This window comes from Leptosomus discolor, chromosome 7 (genome assembly GCF_034619465.1).
Source record: "Leptosomus discolor isolate bLepDis1 chromosome 7, bLepDis1.hap2, whole genome shotgun sequence".
NCBI classification, from domain to species: domain Eukaryota; kingdom Metazoa; phylum Chordata; class Aves; order Leptosomiformes; family Leptosomidae; genus Leptosomus; species Leptosomus discolor.
In genome coordinates, this window is record NC_141397.1 from 27065932 (window position 1) to 27080878 (window position 14947).

At 34.9% G+C, this 14947-nt stretch overlaps 1 protein-coding gene across 1 annotated transcript in view; it reads left to right on the top strand.

Moving 5' to 3' along the window:
• The window catches only part of DPY19L1 (dpy-19 like C-mannosyltransferase 1), a 44782-nt gene that overhangs the window by 13991 nt on the left and 15844 nt on the right, over positions 1-14947 (top strand). Inside the window, exons 7-12 of the mRNA XM_086467673.1 lie at positions 1843-1936; positions 5507-5564; positions 9171-9262; positions 11283-11382; positions 12639-12716; positions 14721-14807. Of these exons, the coding sequence (XP_086323799.1) occupies positions 1843-1936; positions 5507-5564; positions 9171-9262; positions 11283-11382; positions 12639-12716; positions 14721-14807 (509 nt within the window). The remainder of the gene's footprint in view (positions 1-1842; positions 1937-5506; positions 5565-9170; positions 9263-11282; positions 11383-12638; positions 12717-14720; positions 14808-14947) is intronic.

Consider the following 14947-nt stretch of genomic DNA (forward strand, 5'->3'; position numbering starts at 1 on the left):
AGGACAGGGAACTGCTTGAAAGAGTCCAGCGCAGAGCCACAAAGATGGTTAAGGAGGTGGAACACCTCCCTTATGGTGAAAGGCTGAGGGAGCCGAGTGTCTTTAGCTTGGAGAAGAGGAGGCTGGGGGGTGACCCCATTAATGTTTATAAATACGTAAAGGGTGAGTGTCAGGAGGATGGAGCCAGGCTCTTCTCGGTGATGGCCAATGACAGGACAAGGGGCAAGGGGTGCAAGCTGGAGCATAGGAGGTTCCACATTAATGTAAGGAACAACTTTTTCACTGTGAGGGTGACAGAGCACTGGAACAGGCTGCCCAGAGAGGTTGTGGAGTCTCCTTCTCTGGAGACATTCAAAACCCACCTGGATGTGTTCCTGTGTCGCCTGTTCTAGGTGGTCCTGCTTTGGTGGGGGGGTTGGACTAGATGATCTTTAGTGGTCCCTTCTAACCCCTAACATTCTGTGATTCTGTGAGTCTTCATAATGTTGGACTGTTGTAAAGAATAAGATGTCCTAGATGTAATTGGAGGCTATTGTATATGTTAATTTTTTTGTAGCTTCTGTAGAATCCCCAATACATTCCAAGTTCCTACATTTCGGAAACTTACCCTCTGTATTTCCTCCCCTAACTACAGCTTGAGGACTGTGGAGGAAGGGGAAAAGGGTAACTACAAGGCTCCCTTTTGGAGAAATCTTGTGTAGTGATTGTTCTGGGAAGAATCCTCTTCTTCTTGTGACCTGCTATTAAGCATAAGAATTTTAATTTTATACTAAAGCTTGGACACTGCTGCTTTTTTGGTTTTGTTTTTTTTCCCACACTTTAAGTATTGGCTTGTCAAGTAAGTATTATGTGATAAAAGTACTTTGCCAAGAAGCGCTTTTGAGATATTATACAGCCAGTTAAAGCTGAATGATAGACAGTAGCTTGTGAAGTTGTTTCATTTTATCATTTAAGGTGTCTTTGTGTGGTGACAAGTTAGTATTTTTCCTTTGCACAAAGGCTATAGGAACTTTCTTCAAAACTTGAATAATTCACTTTCTCTAATTTTGTCAGAAGCAGTATACAGTGAATAAATGTTAACTTTTCATTCCTGTTTTTTGTAAAAACAAAACCCAACTAAATGAATAAAAACACCAACTATTGAGACTACCATTTTTGGTGAGCATATCATCATCTTACTTTCGAGTCTTGCTGTATTTTCAGCAATAGTGAATAATCATTTCTGCATACTATGAAATTCTACTACCTTCTTTGTAATGAATAAAGCTTTTTATACTGTACTGCTGCAATGATTAATGCCAGGAGGGTTTAAAGAAATAATGGGAAAGAGAATAATAACAGAAGTGCGAACACAGAAGTGTTTGTGAATGAATAAATTGAAAGACTTGCATTATTGGAAAATCTCTTGACTTCCATTGAAACAAAGAGCGTTGTGTGTGATGGATGGATTTAGTCCTGCAAAGTGGGAGTATAGGGAATACAAACCTAAAAAGCTGTTCTAAAAAGTTCTAAAAAGCTGTATGAAGTTAAAACGTAGTCTGAGAATGTTCTTATGGCTTCTATATGTTGCAGGTTTTTTGTTTGGAGTTAATGCTTCCCTCTTGGCTTGTTCTGTTGCTGATTCCCCAATGCTGTGTCTACCCCTCCTTCTTTTTTTGTTTTTCAGGAGTGTAGTCTTCTGATTGAATCTCCACAATAATCTTGGTGACATTAACTTTTTTGGTTGTCTTTTCCATTAAAGTAGTATGCAATGTGCTGTATTATACTGATTGTATGGTGGTTTATAAGCAATATGACGTTTCTTCTATACTTGACAACATGTGTTAACTGTTTCTTTGTTAGGGTTGGGAGACCCTGCTTCCTTTTATGTTGCTGTGATATTTCTTTTGAATGGATTAATGATGTCACTGTTCTTCATATACGGTACATACCTCAGGTAAGGCAGTTGAGACTGGGCTGTTTAATTAGTACTAGCTGTTAGTTTTTATAAGAAATCTGAAAAAGTGAATGCTAAAATATTTTTATGGGATATTACTTATTTGTTTGTGCAGTAGTAGTGCTTTTTATTACATACACATTGTTGCTAAAAAATTACTGGAACAGGGACGGTTTTTGCTAAAAGAAATGATAATGCCAGAAAAAGTTGTGGAAAATTTTAGTGAAGTGTTATCTTATTGGTACGACCAGGTTGTGGACAAAATTAAATGCTGTACAGTTTTTAAACTGCTTTTGACAGGTTTCTGCTCTTAAAATTATCAGTGAAACTCATTTTAAAATGAAGTTTGAATGACAGTGTACTTTCAACCAAGGCTGGAGTCTTCCCAATGCTTTCCCTTAAGTCATATTTCACGTCTCAGTTTTAACTGAGAATGCAAAACATTTTTTAAGATAATGCATTCTTTTTGGAGGTATGTATACACTTCCCTTTTTCTATGAATTTCTGTTTTCAGTGTCTGTCTGTAAATTTCAGGAACTGTAATATACTTTCATATAAAAATAGACTGCATATTCAGCAGAAAACCAGAAGTGGAACTATTTTTCTGTTTACCTCTATTTTCATTTGTTGGTTTTGTGAAAAAGCAAAAGGCCGCTACATTTTCCTCTGAGACATGGTTGGTTTTTCCCTTCATCTCCTGGCTTCACTGTCTTGTGGTTTTTTTCCTGCACACTCTGAAGCATGTGCTGATAGTTCAAACAAAGAATAGTGCAGGGCAGGAGCTGACAGTGAAAAGAGGAAGTTGCATAGTGCAACTATTAGGTGTTTCGGGGTAAAGCATATATGTTAGTATTCCTTAACATAGGGAATTAATGTCTCATGTTTTGTGGAAGTAGAGAAACTTTGAATATTCGTATCATTATCTTCTTATTTTTCTCTTAAGGGAGGTGTGTGGAAACCCAGATTTTACGTATTGTTATTTAAAAAATCATTAAGGTCTTAATTTCTCAGTAACTTTCCTTAGACTTCGGCTGTGTTGAATGTAAATAACTATCAAGTATTGATAGTAATTCAGTTCTTAATATAAATAATCTGCAGTGTAGGTAATTAAGGTGACTAGAATATAAGTGCAGTTCTTTCAAGGTGTAAGACCCTAGCTATCTGGGGTTATAAAAAATAACAAGTGACTACGAAATTTCCTGCAGGTAGGACTTTTGATCTTATTTATTTATTTATTCTGTAAGAATATTCATAGTTGGATACCAGATCTAGATGACTGCTTAGTCATTATGGCTGTTCCTCCTAGTCAAAGCAAGTCAGAATATTATAGGCTTTTCCGTAAGGTGTGAAAAATACAGTAACTGAATTTGGCATAATGCAATTCCACTGCACTGAAGTAGGTAGTCTTATGAATTGGCATAAGTCTCCTTCATAAAGCTGATTTCTTTCTGCTATCCATTTTGAAAGATTTTTTTATAGCCTGACTCATTTGATGGTGGGAATCCATCCTCCAGTATTTTATCTATCTTTTCATTCCTGAATTTGTTAGCAGTAATCATCTCAAGCTTACATAATTGTTTTTTCTAGGGTTTTTTTTTTTATTATGGACAATGGAATGGCATTTGGATAAGAAATACTTTATACCTCTCTCACCTTGTAGTCAAGGGACAGAATACTTGAGCTGATTGTCAAATACTGCAACTTGAGGAACTATACCAGTAAATTTCCTGTATCTCCTTTTGACAGTACTTTTTCAGTATTTTCTTTCTTGCATGTTAATCAACAATGAATTACAGCATTTCCCCAGATGACTTTAAGCTTCAGCTTATTGTACCCAGGAAGTCAAAAGACTAGTTCTTTCATTATTTGAGCCAGACAAAGTATAACTGTTCGGGTCATCTACAGTTCTTTAAAAATTGCTAATTATTTCTTAAATTTAGATTATTCTATATTAAACACGGGAGAAGTAGGTTCCAACTGAAGGGTATGTAGTTCACCAATTGTAGTATGGTATGAGAGCTGCTGTGGAAAGAGTTATCCTTTATCCTTTATATTGGCATAGAAAGGCTTAGCTACTGTATCTCCTACATGATAGCATTGCACTGTTGGAAGATGACCAGTCTAACTCAACACTATACATAACCTGTGAAACAGGCTCACTTCCTTTTTCTGGAAAAGATCCTGACAAGGTGCATGTCCGTATTCTGTGCTACAGATTTACTGATCTTTTGTCATATGGTAAAATAGTGATTGCTTATAGAGGCCGATAGCATTAAAGCATTCATAATACAGTTAAGACCTTTGCATTGTAGAGTTTAAGATTTTATCACAATGTTAACCTTTAGCATAGATCTTGAATTTTGTTTTGGGTTTGGGGTGTGTTTTTTTGCAAATTTTTGGTTCGCTTTGTTTCTAAGACTTAATGTTTTTTAATATTAAACACATTCTTTTAGTCATTTTGGCTTTCAGTGTTAATGCTTTTAGAATTTGTGAAATGAAAGTTGAGTGTGTGCAAGAATGCACAGTTTCTGGAAATTGTTTTAGCACTGAGTTGGTATCTTTAATCCTCAGATTTTGTATCCAGAACTCACTGATTCCGTTTGACTTGTATATTAGTGATGGGTGAAGGATCTGTCGTTTGTTTGTTTCGGGTTTTTTTAAAGAATCTTAACGGCTGACTGATACTTTTTTTTTTTTTAAGTAGCAAAAATGGTATACTCTGTCATTCAGAGTAGTAGTGCACTTGTGTGCACAAAACCAGTTTGCTTTATATCACAGGACATAAGTAACTACAAACCCAGTCAAACAAATAGGAACCTTGTCTATTGCTGTTGTGAGATGGGATAAATCTAAGTAATATCTTTGGTTTTAGTGTTGACTCCATGGTGCTAATTTTTCAGCAGGTGAATTTGATTGGTTTAGAAACATAAAAGTCCTTACGTCAAGGGCTTAAATTTTTTTCTCAAGTTAACATCACAGTATTTCATGTAAGTATTAAATTGTATCTTGCATTGACCATGTCATGAATTGATTTCTACATATGTTTTTTGAACGTGCTTGAGTTGATTACCCTAACATAGTCTTAGATTCAGACCAAAATTCCCTGTTGGGTAATTGAGCATGAATTCTAAAGTTTTCTGCTCGACATCTTAGAGAAGAAATACTCCATTTATATTGTCTGGTGTTCCAAAAAAAAAAAAAAAAAAAAAAAAAAATTTTGGCATCCTTCAAGACCGAGCTCTGGGTACAGTAGATGAAGCATCAGATGTAATGATCTAAACTGAAATTTGTGAGGAGTGGAATAACTGTTTTAGAAGTTATTTATGTTAAAATTGGTGTTCTGCAGAAAAGGGCTGATAGGTGGAGAGTGGTCTGCTCTGGAATAACCATTAGATAACTAGTATTTTAATATTATGTGTACACTGTAGATTGTTTTCCCTTGATGCTTGAAAGCATTCCCCACCACAACCCCAATAAGCTTAGCTGTGCGTAAGTGCTGCTTCACATTTTTTAAGCAGCGTTGACCATTATGAGATTCTGTTTTACTTGTTTTTCCTGTTCTTTTCACAGTGGGAGCCGTCTAGGAGGCCTTGTTACAGTGATGTGTTTCTTTTTCAACCATGGAGAGGTAGGTCTCCTTCCCCAACCACCACCCCCCCCCTCTTTTTTTTAAGTTTAATCCAATTTTCATATCATTAAAGATAGTGATGTTGCTTATGTATTAAGGGGTGAATTTAAAGGGAATAAGACATTATTGAAAGCAAACTAGGCTATGACTTGGAAATGTATAGCATAGTCCAATGTGTCACCTTAGCTGTTTAAAAAAAAAAATTATTTTAGAAAGGAAATATGTTGTAAAGTGGTCCTGAGATTGGAGTCTTAGTAGTACAATGACTTCAAGTTTCAAAACGTCAAAATATTCTATTTTTTTTCCCATTCCAGACATAGCTGGGCTACATGTACCATATGAACAAGCTTCCAGAACGCAGGACGTTTTCTTTAAATTGCTATGTATTTTACTGGAAATTCAGGAATACACACACACAACAACAAAAAAACAACCAACCAAACAAAAACCCACAAAGAAACCTCAGTAGTGCTGATATATTATAGACAAGATACAGAGAATTTAGAAACTGTATATGTATATAAAGAATTCCAGTGCTAAACTTCTTTAGTAAGCTGCATCACAGGGAGGGGAAAAAAAAAAAAAGAAACTGTCACTTAAAGCATTCCCCTGTGTCCCTAGCTAATGCTGTTCATGTTGTTTTGTATTTTGGAAGAAAACTCATGTCTTTTATTCCGATACCTTGGGGTAGTGTTTTTGTTTTTCTAATGTTCATTTTATATATATAAATTTATATAAATATTTATTTTATTTAAAATGCAGCTGTACTGTAAAGATCTTCTAGATGGAAACTAGCTACCTTGTGATTTTGTTAAGTGTTAAAGTTACATTTTGTTTTCTTTTCTTACTGACCTGTACTTGACAGAAAACTGAGTGGTAAGAATATGTGGTTGCTCATAACAGAATCAAGGATGCTTTTATTCATAGTGAGCTTTGACAATTTTCTTACAAAACAAAAATCTGTGTCATAAAATAGCTATTTTATTTTTAAGTTGCATTTGAAATGTTTTTTCTCTAAATATCCTCTGTGAAGAATTTTCACCCATGGATATTAACAGCCTGGTCCAGACCAGGTAGATGTTACAGAGTTTCTAAACTTTTTTTGGTGCTATAAGAGGGTAAATACAAAGGGTTTTTTTTAGTGTGAATTTCCATTCTTCTTAATGGCATTCTGAGGTGAAGTGAATGTTTTATCCTTTGCTAGGAAATACTATAGACTGTGCACTGTTTTGCCAAGCCTGCGAAGGTGATAGTGTAGCTTCAGAAAGGAGCAAGTTGAAAACTGCAAAGGTGGTGGTAGCAATAATGAAAACAAGCGTTTATTTCACTATGGCACAGGCAATTCTCCTGTCCATAGGAGACTCTGTAGGAGAGCTCATCTCTCTATATGGATGACTTGGCTTGAGGGAAAAACACAGATAATTGTATTTTGAAGAATGGCATGAAATTAGGTCTGCATAGCTCTACATAGGCATAGCCTGGGCTTAGGTAGAGCTCAAGTAGGGTGACAGATTCAGGCTCAGCTGTGTGGATTTCTGGAGAGCAATAGGACTTACTGCAGAGGTGTAGCGCTAGATCTCAGCTGGTTCTTTGTGTTTGTGCTCTACCTATATGTACTTGAGTTACCTGAAGTAACTTAGAGTTGTTTGATATTGTAGTGTGGAGTTATGGTAATACACGCAGTTACATGCACGTAGGTGGTCTAGCTTCACTATGCATACTGTTGAGTCACTATGCGTGCATGTATGTATCAAAGCTATTTTATTTAACTCTTCAATGCGCCTTTGATTCTGTGGACATCATCTTGCATGTGGTTCAACAGTATGTACAGTGGAGCTAGATCATTTGCCAAAAGTTTGCTTTCCTTTTCTGGAAGGATAGGACTGAGCCACCAGAGTAAGCCTGATCTGCAAGTCTTGATATCTCAGATCGAATGCTGTCTAGAAGTGGTTAGCCTTCTGGCATTGAGCTAATGAACCTAGGGCAGTATGTTTTATTTGTGCTATGCTTGTGCTACTGTGTTTTAATGATTTCAAGCTTAGACAGATCAGATGTATTTATACCTGCAGCAAAGTTAGTTTACAGTCTTGATAAATCATCCACAGGTGATTGAGTTTAGTATTACATTCCAAATATAGAAAAATAGCATGGGCTACATTAGTCAATCCACTTTTAAGTTAATGCTTCCTTTTTATGGTTGTATATGGTCATCATTTCTTTCGTGTCTTTATCTCCTCCAGTATCAAAAGATTTGGTAAATCAAATGTTGCTGTAGTCTTGAAAAATAATCAAAAAGGCTACAGTGCTTTAGAATAATCATGATTGTATTTATTGCTAATAAAAATAATTTTAACTAGTCATGTCTATGCAGTCAGCTGAAGATAACATTAGTATATATATTTATGAAAGGTTTATTTTAATGTTAATCAGAGTGCAGCTTTTAGAGAGAGTGCTTTTAGACAGCAAGGACTGTGATTAATGTGATGGGCTTCGGTACTTTGCATTTATTTTACACTATTTCTACACATTTATTTTACACTATTAATTTAACATATTTGTGAAATAGCAAGACAATAAACAAGGAATTGTATAATGTTGATTCTAGTGACTTCTTTGGTAAAACATTATTTTAAAAAATGGTTTTAAGATTACAGGAAGCAAAGGAGAGGGAATATCCTGGCATCAACGTCCTATAAGCTTTTGTAGATTCATTATGGTTCATGTTAAGATCAACTATATTTTTGTCCTATAGTTGTAAAGAACCCATTTATAATTTTTAGTACAAATCTATTGATAAGACATTTTGAACCCATTTGTTTGTATGTCAAAGTTGTCCTGTAAAGTTTTAATTTTTTGATGCTCAGTGCCATCTGCAAGCACTTTATATAAAGAGCTGAATATAAACATTTTAGATGACAGTTATAGCTGAGCTGTTTGCCATGAACCCCAAGAAATGAATGAAAAAGCTATTCAGTTGACTTCATTATGTTATGCTTTGCTTTATTAGGGTTAGATAACAAAGTATGTAAGTTAGTTTAAGCTTGGTAAGAGCTGAATTTCATGTGTTGAGTTTTACTGGCCTGTTTTGGAGGGCAGCTTTGGATAAATGCTTTCTGTGCTGTTGCTAGTAGAAATGTGAAATGTTTATGACCTAGAGAATTCTAGCACAATGAAAAGTATGTTGGTTTACCCTTCAGATCCTCTCCCCACCCATTTTCTCCATCTAAGCGTGGGAAGTTTCTGCCTATATTTGAGGATAGTTTTAGTTACCTGAAATGAGTTGTTAATTTCAGCAGAAGCAGGGACAAGCAGCTGCTGTCTTGACTTTTTTCTTGGATGTTCTCTAGCTGCCACATTTAATTTTGGAAAAGGAGTGATCTATTTTAATTAAACATTGCATCATAGACCTTAAGTCTGGAAGCAGCTTCCTTTTTCCTCCTCTTTTCTGCTTCCTGGCTTATTTTTTTTCAAGTTTGTAAGTAAAATCTCATAGCTTGGTTTTAGCTTTATTGAAGTGTCTGCAGTCAACCATTTTGACATACAAATGCATTGTTTTATGGAACTGTAGCAGCAAACATTATCATCTAACCCAGTTCTTATTTTTAGTGCACTCGCGTCATGTGGACTCCACCTCTTCGTGAAAGTTTCTCATACCCATTCCTTGTGCTTCAGATGTTGCTTTTGACCTATATTCTCAGGTACCTCTCAATTTATACTTAGCTCTTTACTATGATTTTAAAAATTGAATGTCACAGGACACTTATTTGAATGCATTTATTTAAATATTTATTTAAGTGCCTGTGTGTGCTATAGCAATGATATCATTAACATAGAAACTTTCCTGTGGCTGTTACATTACAGACGCTGCACCAATAGAACGGCAGTCCTATTATTCACTTATTAAAAGGAAAAGCTTTGCAACTTGAAGACATGATTAAAATAAAAATCAGAATTACTGTGTTGGCAAATACGTATCTAAACTAAAAATCAGAATTTTTGGTTGATGACAATTCCTTCCCATGAGAAACAAGCTGATACTCCATCAATTGGTTTTGTCCCTCTTGGCGAGTGGTATGTTGGTTGCACTTAGAATAAGCCTATGCTATGGAACAGAGGATGCTATAGGCACCCATAAGCTAGTACGTTCTTGCAGTTTTCTATGACTAATTAACTAGTTCAATGACTTAGAGTAATCTAATTACATTAATGCAGGGATGCTCTTGAGTTCATAAGCCCTGCTTTTCTGTGGTTGTTTCTGGCATGCAACATGAATGTGTTACTGTCTTCCCTCTGTTTTGAAAAATAAGCATGATCATTAATACTTGATGGCTTTTTCACCAACTCCATTGCAGCATATTTATGATTTAGCTGAATTTTGTAATTGTAACCCCAGATTTTCCTTTATTACATCATACTGATTTGTAGTTACTGATGATTAAACCAAAAATATTTCATGCTCTTCACTAACTTGTGGGTTTTAGGTGAGGAAAAGATACATGTTGTCTAGAAAAATATTTTGAGGAATAGTTTGTAGAGTGATTGCTAGATTTCATATTAGAAAGACACCTGTTCATTTAATGCTAAATTGTGAGGTCAAACAAAAAATGAGAAAATTACATTTTAAGTTAGGTGAGCAGAGCACATAGATTCTGTACCTATAATTATGACACTTCTTGATTAGGTAGATTCACTCCTGTTCTTCAAATCCTGGTATGTAAAATAGTACGTAGGCTTGCTTACCAATGAGAAGTACGTATTTAATCTAAGCATTTCAGAGTGAGGTTCCGAAAAGGGGGTAAAACATTTTAACTTTCTATTTCTCAGTTACAATTCCTGCTTCAAAAGCAGCTCCGTTTTATGTATAGAAGGATTCCAGTGAAATATTTGAACTTAAATTCTCCATTATTTGTATTGCTTATGTTACATTTGTATAACGTATTACTTAATACATTAGACTCGTGCTCAGTGTGACTTCCAATAGAATTTCATCTTACGGGTTTGTGAAAGAAGATGAAGAAAATTTTACAGAATTTGATCAAACTGCTGTAATCCTTTGGGCTTGGGTTTTATAGCAGGATATTTATGGTGTCTTCATCTCTTGGAGGTCACTTCATGAAATTTGAAACATGAGATGTTTCTGAAGTGAACTCAAAGCACAGGATTAAATAAATAATGCTTATAGCAGGATGTAGAGAATGGGCTGGTTTCAGTTAGAGTTGAGTTTCATGTATTTGTCATTGTCTCCTGCCCTGAAACCTCACTCAGGATTGCTAGCAGAAAGTTGCAGAAAGTAAATGTGGAAGAAATGTGTGAGAGAGGAGTGAAATCACTTTCAAATGCAGACTGTTCTGAGAACAGTTGTGATCCCAGCTGAAATGTAAATGGTTGTCACCTGACTGTAGAGTTGTTACAAGGTGGACCGCTGCAAGTGACATAGATTGGTCTGCCATATTACATGCTGCCAGGAGAAGACTTATTTGTTAATGAGTGACTCATCAAATAGTTAAGAAAAGTTAAGCATCAGACCTATTGTTTTTGGAAACTAGTGGAAAATGGATATTAAAATTACTTGAGCAGTGTTATTTGTAGTTGATCAATATTGCTAGCTAACTTCCAAGGTAACTTTGTTTTTATGCATTCTCTGTTGTACTTTTCACTAATGTGCAAACACCTGTCTGATTTTACTTACTGATGCCTATTCTGTCTCTTTTTCCCAAGGATTCCGAATATTAATACAGGAAGCTTGATTGCACTGTGTGTTTCTAATATCTTTTTCATGCTTCCCTGGCAGTTTGCTCAGTTTGTTCTTCTAACACAGGTAAGACCATATTCACCTCTGAATAGCCTTTTTGTCTCATCTAGGCAAATTGACTGCTTTGTATGGACAGTCATTGATTTCACAACTATACTGATGCTTTCCTTTTAGGCAGATTTCACTCTTGCTCTCAGGAAAGTTTCACAACATTTATCACGATGTTTTTCTAATCTTTAAATTTAAAATTTGACCATTTACACCACTCAGTCTTCTGTTTCCAGGACAAAAAAATTTAATTTTCTCTTGAAAGCAGCCTCCAGTCTAAGATCAGTACATTAGAACAAATGCAGAACAAGAAAAAAACTTTGTATATTGAAGTGCAAAAGTAAAAAAGGCATTGATCTTGCATCTCTTTAGGCTATTACAAATTTTTAAATGGAGCAGTGTCTGCATGGCATGTAATATCTGGCATGATTTTGCATGATTTCTTATTTAATTTTGATGAGCCTGTGAGTAGTGGCATAATCTTACTGTCTGAGTTTGGACAGTTCAGGTAACTTTAGCTAGTGTTGAAATACAGTAAATGCTAATGTGAACAGTGGGATGCTGTCATAAAGCACACTTTTTTAGCGTTTAAATTGATTGAAATGTCGCCTGTTGATTGAAATCCATCTGTGTCTCCGTACCTTTTGACTTGTCTGTCCTACTTGAAGCAGATGTTGCTTGGTTTGAGTTGATAGTTTTGAACAATCAATATATGCTGTGGTATGCAAGTTTTCTAACTGCGGAAGAGGAAGCCATTAAATTCTGTAAAATATGGTGAGAAACTCATCACTATAAGCTGTTTAAGATTCTGGGTCTGAAATTTGAATTACAGGTTCAATTCATAATTTCATTAATTTCCCATGTGACTTTTAGCAAGCTGCCTTCAAGGCAAGGAATCTCATTTTCCTCAGCTGCAAATTACGGATGTTCTGATACTTTGCTGAAAAGTTGAGTAATGTTAATGAATGATTTGTTTTGATTTTAAATCTAAGGGTGAAAGATGATGTGTTAGTGCTGTGTCTTGATAAACTTGTGCTTTCATAAAGCTGAATTCTTATTTATTAAATTTTCAGATATGTTTGGTAATTGTTATTTGGAGCACTACAGTAGGTTTTTTGAAAGAAACATTATGAAATATCTAAGTACTTAGCAAAAAAAGTAGCAGTAAAAGTTAATGATTGATTGAATAATCACTTTTTGTATGAAAGTGTGTTCTGCTAGAATGAGTAGACCACTGCAAATTGTTTTAAATTATCTTTCACTTTTGATTCTAGATAGCTTCATTATTTGCTGTGTGTATTATGGGTTATATTGACTCCTGCAAATTACAGAAGATACTCTCTGCTCATATGGTAATACTTTTTTTAAAAAACTTAAATCTCCTTAAACAGGTCAGAGCATCAAAAGAGGCCATTTGTCTGAAGTGTTTTCCTTAATTGCAAGATGGTTGAAAAGATGCAATAATAAGGGACGGAGAAGCCTGGATTTGAGTATTTGATTTTATGTGTATTTATATCACAGTGTCACAAAGTAGGATCCCTTTAGTGCACAGGAATTTTTGAACTCCAGAAACATTATCAACCTAAAAGATTTGTAGTAATATTTGCCCCTCCTTTCTGTCTGTTTTCATTCCGTGAATGTGAAGATACTGTCACAAGCAACAGACTAGAAAACATACCAAGTAATAGAGCATGAGTAATAAAAAGTTGAAAAGGCAGCATTCATCTCATGCCAGATTAGCAGAAACAAAATCATGAGATGTTAGTAAGTTAAAATTAGAGAATAGACTCTTTATCATTGAAGGAGAAGAACCTCAACCCAAAATTTGGTTTCAAAGACTACCGTAGTCTTGACCGTGCAAAGATGTTGTGGTTGAACTATTTGGGGAGAGACTTAGATAGAAACATTTAGATAGAAATTTAGAAAGAAAATAAATTATTAGTCTGAGGAAAAACTATTTTTTCAAAAATGGATGAGAAAGTGAACAAAGGAAGGAGAGCATAAGTAAAAGGCACGTAAGTGTTTGTATAATATACATGACTTTAATTTTTAAAGTTAAGATAATGATCAAGTTTTGCTACCAGGATTTTTGCTCTTTGAAACAATATTATGGTTTTAGATATACAGGGAGATGTAAACAACTTTTTTTAAGAAATATGTTTGCCTTTTAAAAATACATTTTTGCTCAAAGTGTGCTATGCAAGCTCAGTGGGCAGAAAGACAATGTTTACCACAGGAGAGAAGCTTTGAGCTAAATTGTACTTCATATGTTTTCAAACATGTTTTGAAACATAGTGTAAATGATAAATTAACAGCAGTAGTGAGTTCTATGCAGCTCGTTTCTGATACAACTTTCGGATGCCAAATGCTTGTTCCCAGTCAGATTTATCAGGAAAATTTGCAAATAAACCTCTTGGTTTTGTAATTTTTTGACAGAAGCAGGTTGAAATACTTATGTCAATAGCTATATCATAATTTTGGTGCCGAAGTGTCATAAAAAGCCTATTTTCAGACAGATAAACAATCATGTTATATTACAGAGAAAGCTAAATGAGCCTGAGTAAACTGCCAGTCTTTGTTTTGTGGTGTTTTCAATTTTTGCCCCTCCCATGCGCCCCCCTTCTCTGCAGAAAATGAAAGTTTAACTGTGTGAGGAGGGGAGTACAAAAGTCTGTATATTTTACAAATAACTACACTATTTTTCCTTATTCCTGTGTGTAGAAGATGACGGAGATTGATGATTGATTTTGCTCTCCAAGTTAGAAAATGTAATTCGTCTTGCTTCCTATTAAAAAGAAAGCACAGTAGGAGATCAGGAAGGCAGATAGAAGTCGTATTTCAGCCTTGACTTTCAACCTCATATAGTTAAGTGTATATGATCAAACAGCCAAGAGTTCTGCTTCCTTGACTTTGGCAATGATTATATTTTAAATATATGCTTCTCAGTTTGAAAGAGAGAAGACGACAAAAATTTTATTTAACATTTTATGTTTGTCTAGGCTTCTGAAAGATAAAACAGGATGGACAAGTAGTACAATAATTTGGAAAAAAAAAAAAATCTGTAATTCCTGACTTAAAAAATGTAGGTGTTACCATGTAAGATGGGTTAGTCCTGTGATCAAATCTTTTTGTCTCTAAGTACTTTTAAAATATAAATTAACATAATAATCTCCACTTGGCTATGTGTTACCATTAAGTCCTTATAGTCAGCGTTTTCAGAACAGTTCTGTAAGCTGAGTATCACGCTTGCAGTTGCTGTGAAGTAGGTGTCTTTAAAGTTGTTAACACAAGGTAATTTCTATACTTGGGCAATTCTTACATTTTCTTTATTAAATTTAATTATTTTCTTCTTTCAGGTATCTCTTCTAGTGTGTTTTATTCTGATGTTTGGTAATTCAATGTTGTTGACATCCTATTATGCTGCATCTTTAGTAGTTATCTGGGTAAGTTGTTTAAGAAAAATCATATGACATGCTAAGACTGTAATGCTATACATTTACGTATGTGTTGATGTAAAATGTGAAACTGCTGCAGTAGCAGATAGTTGAGAAATCTTTCACATGACAAACAGAATTAGCCCTTA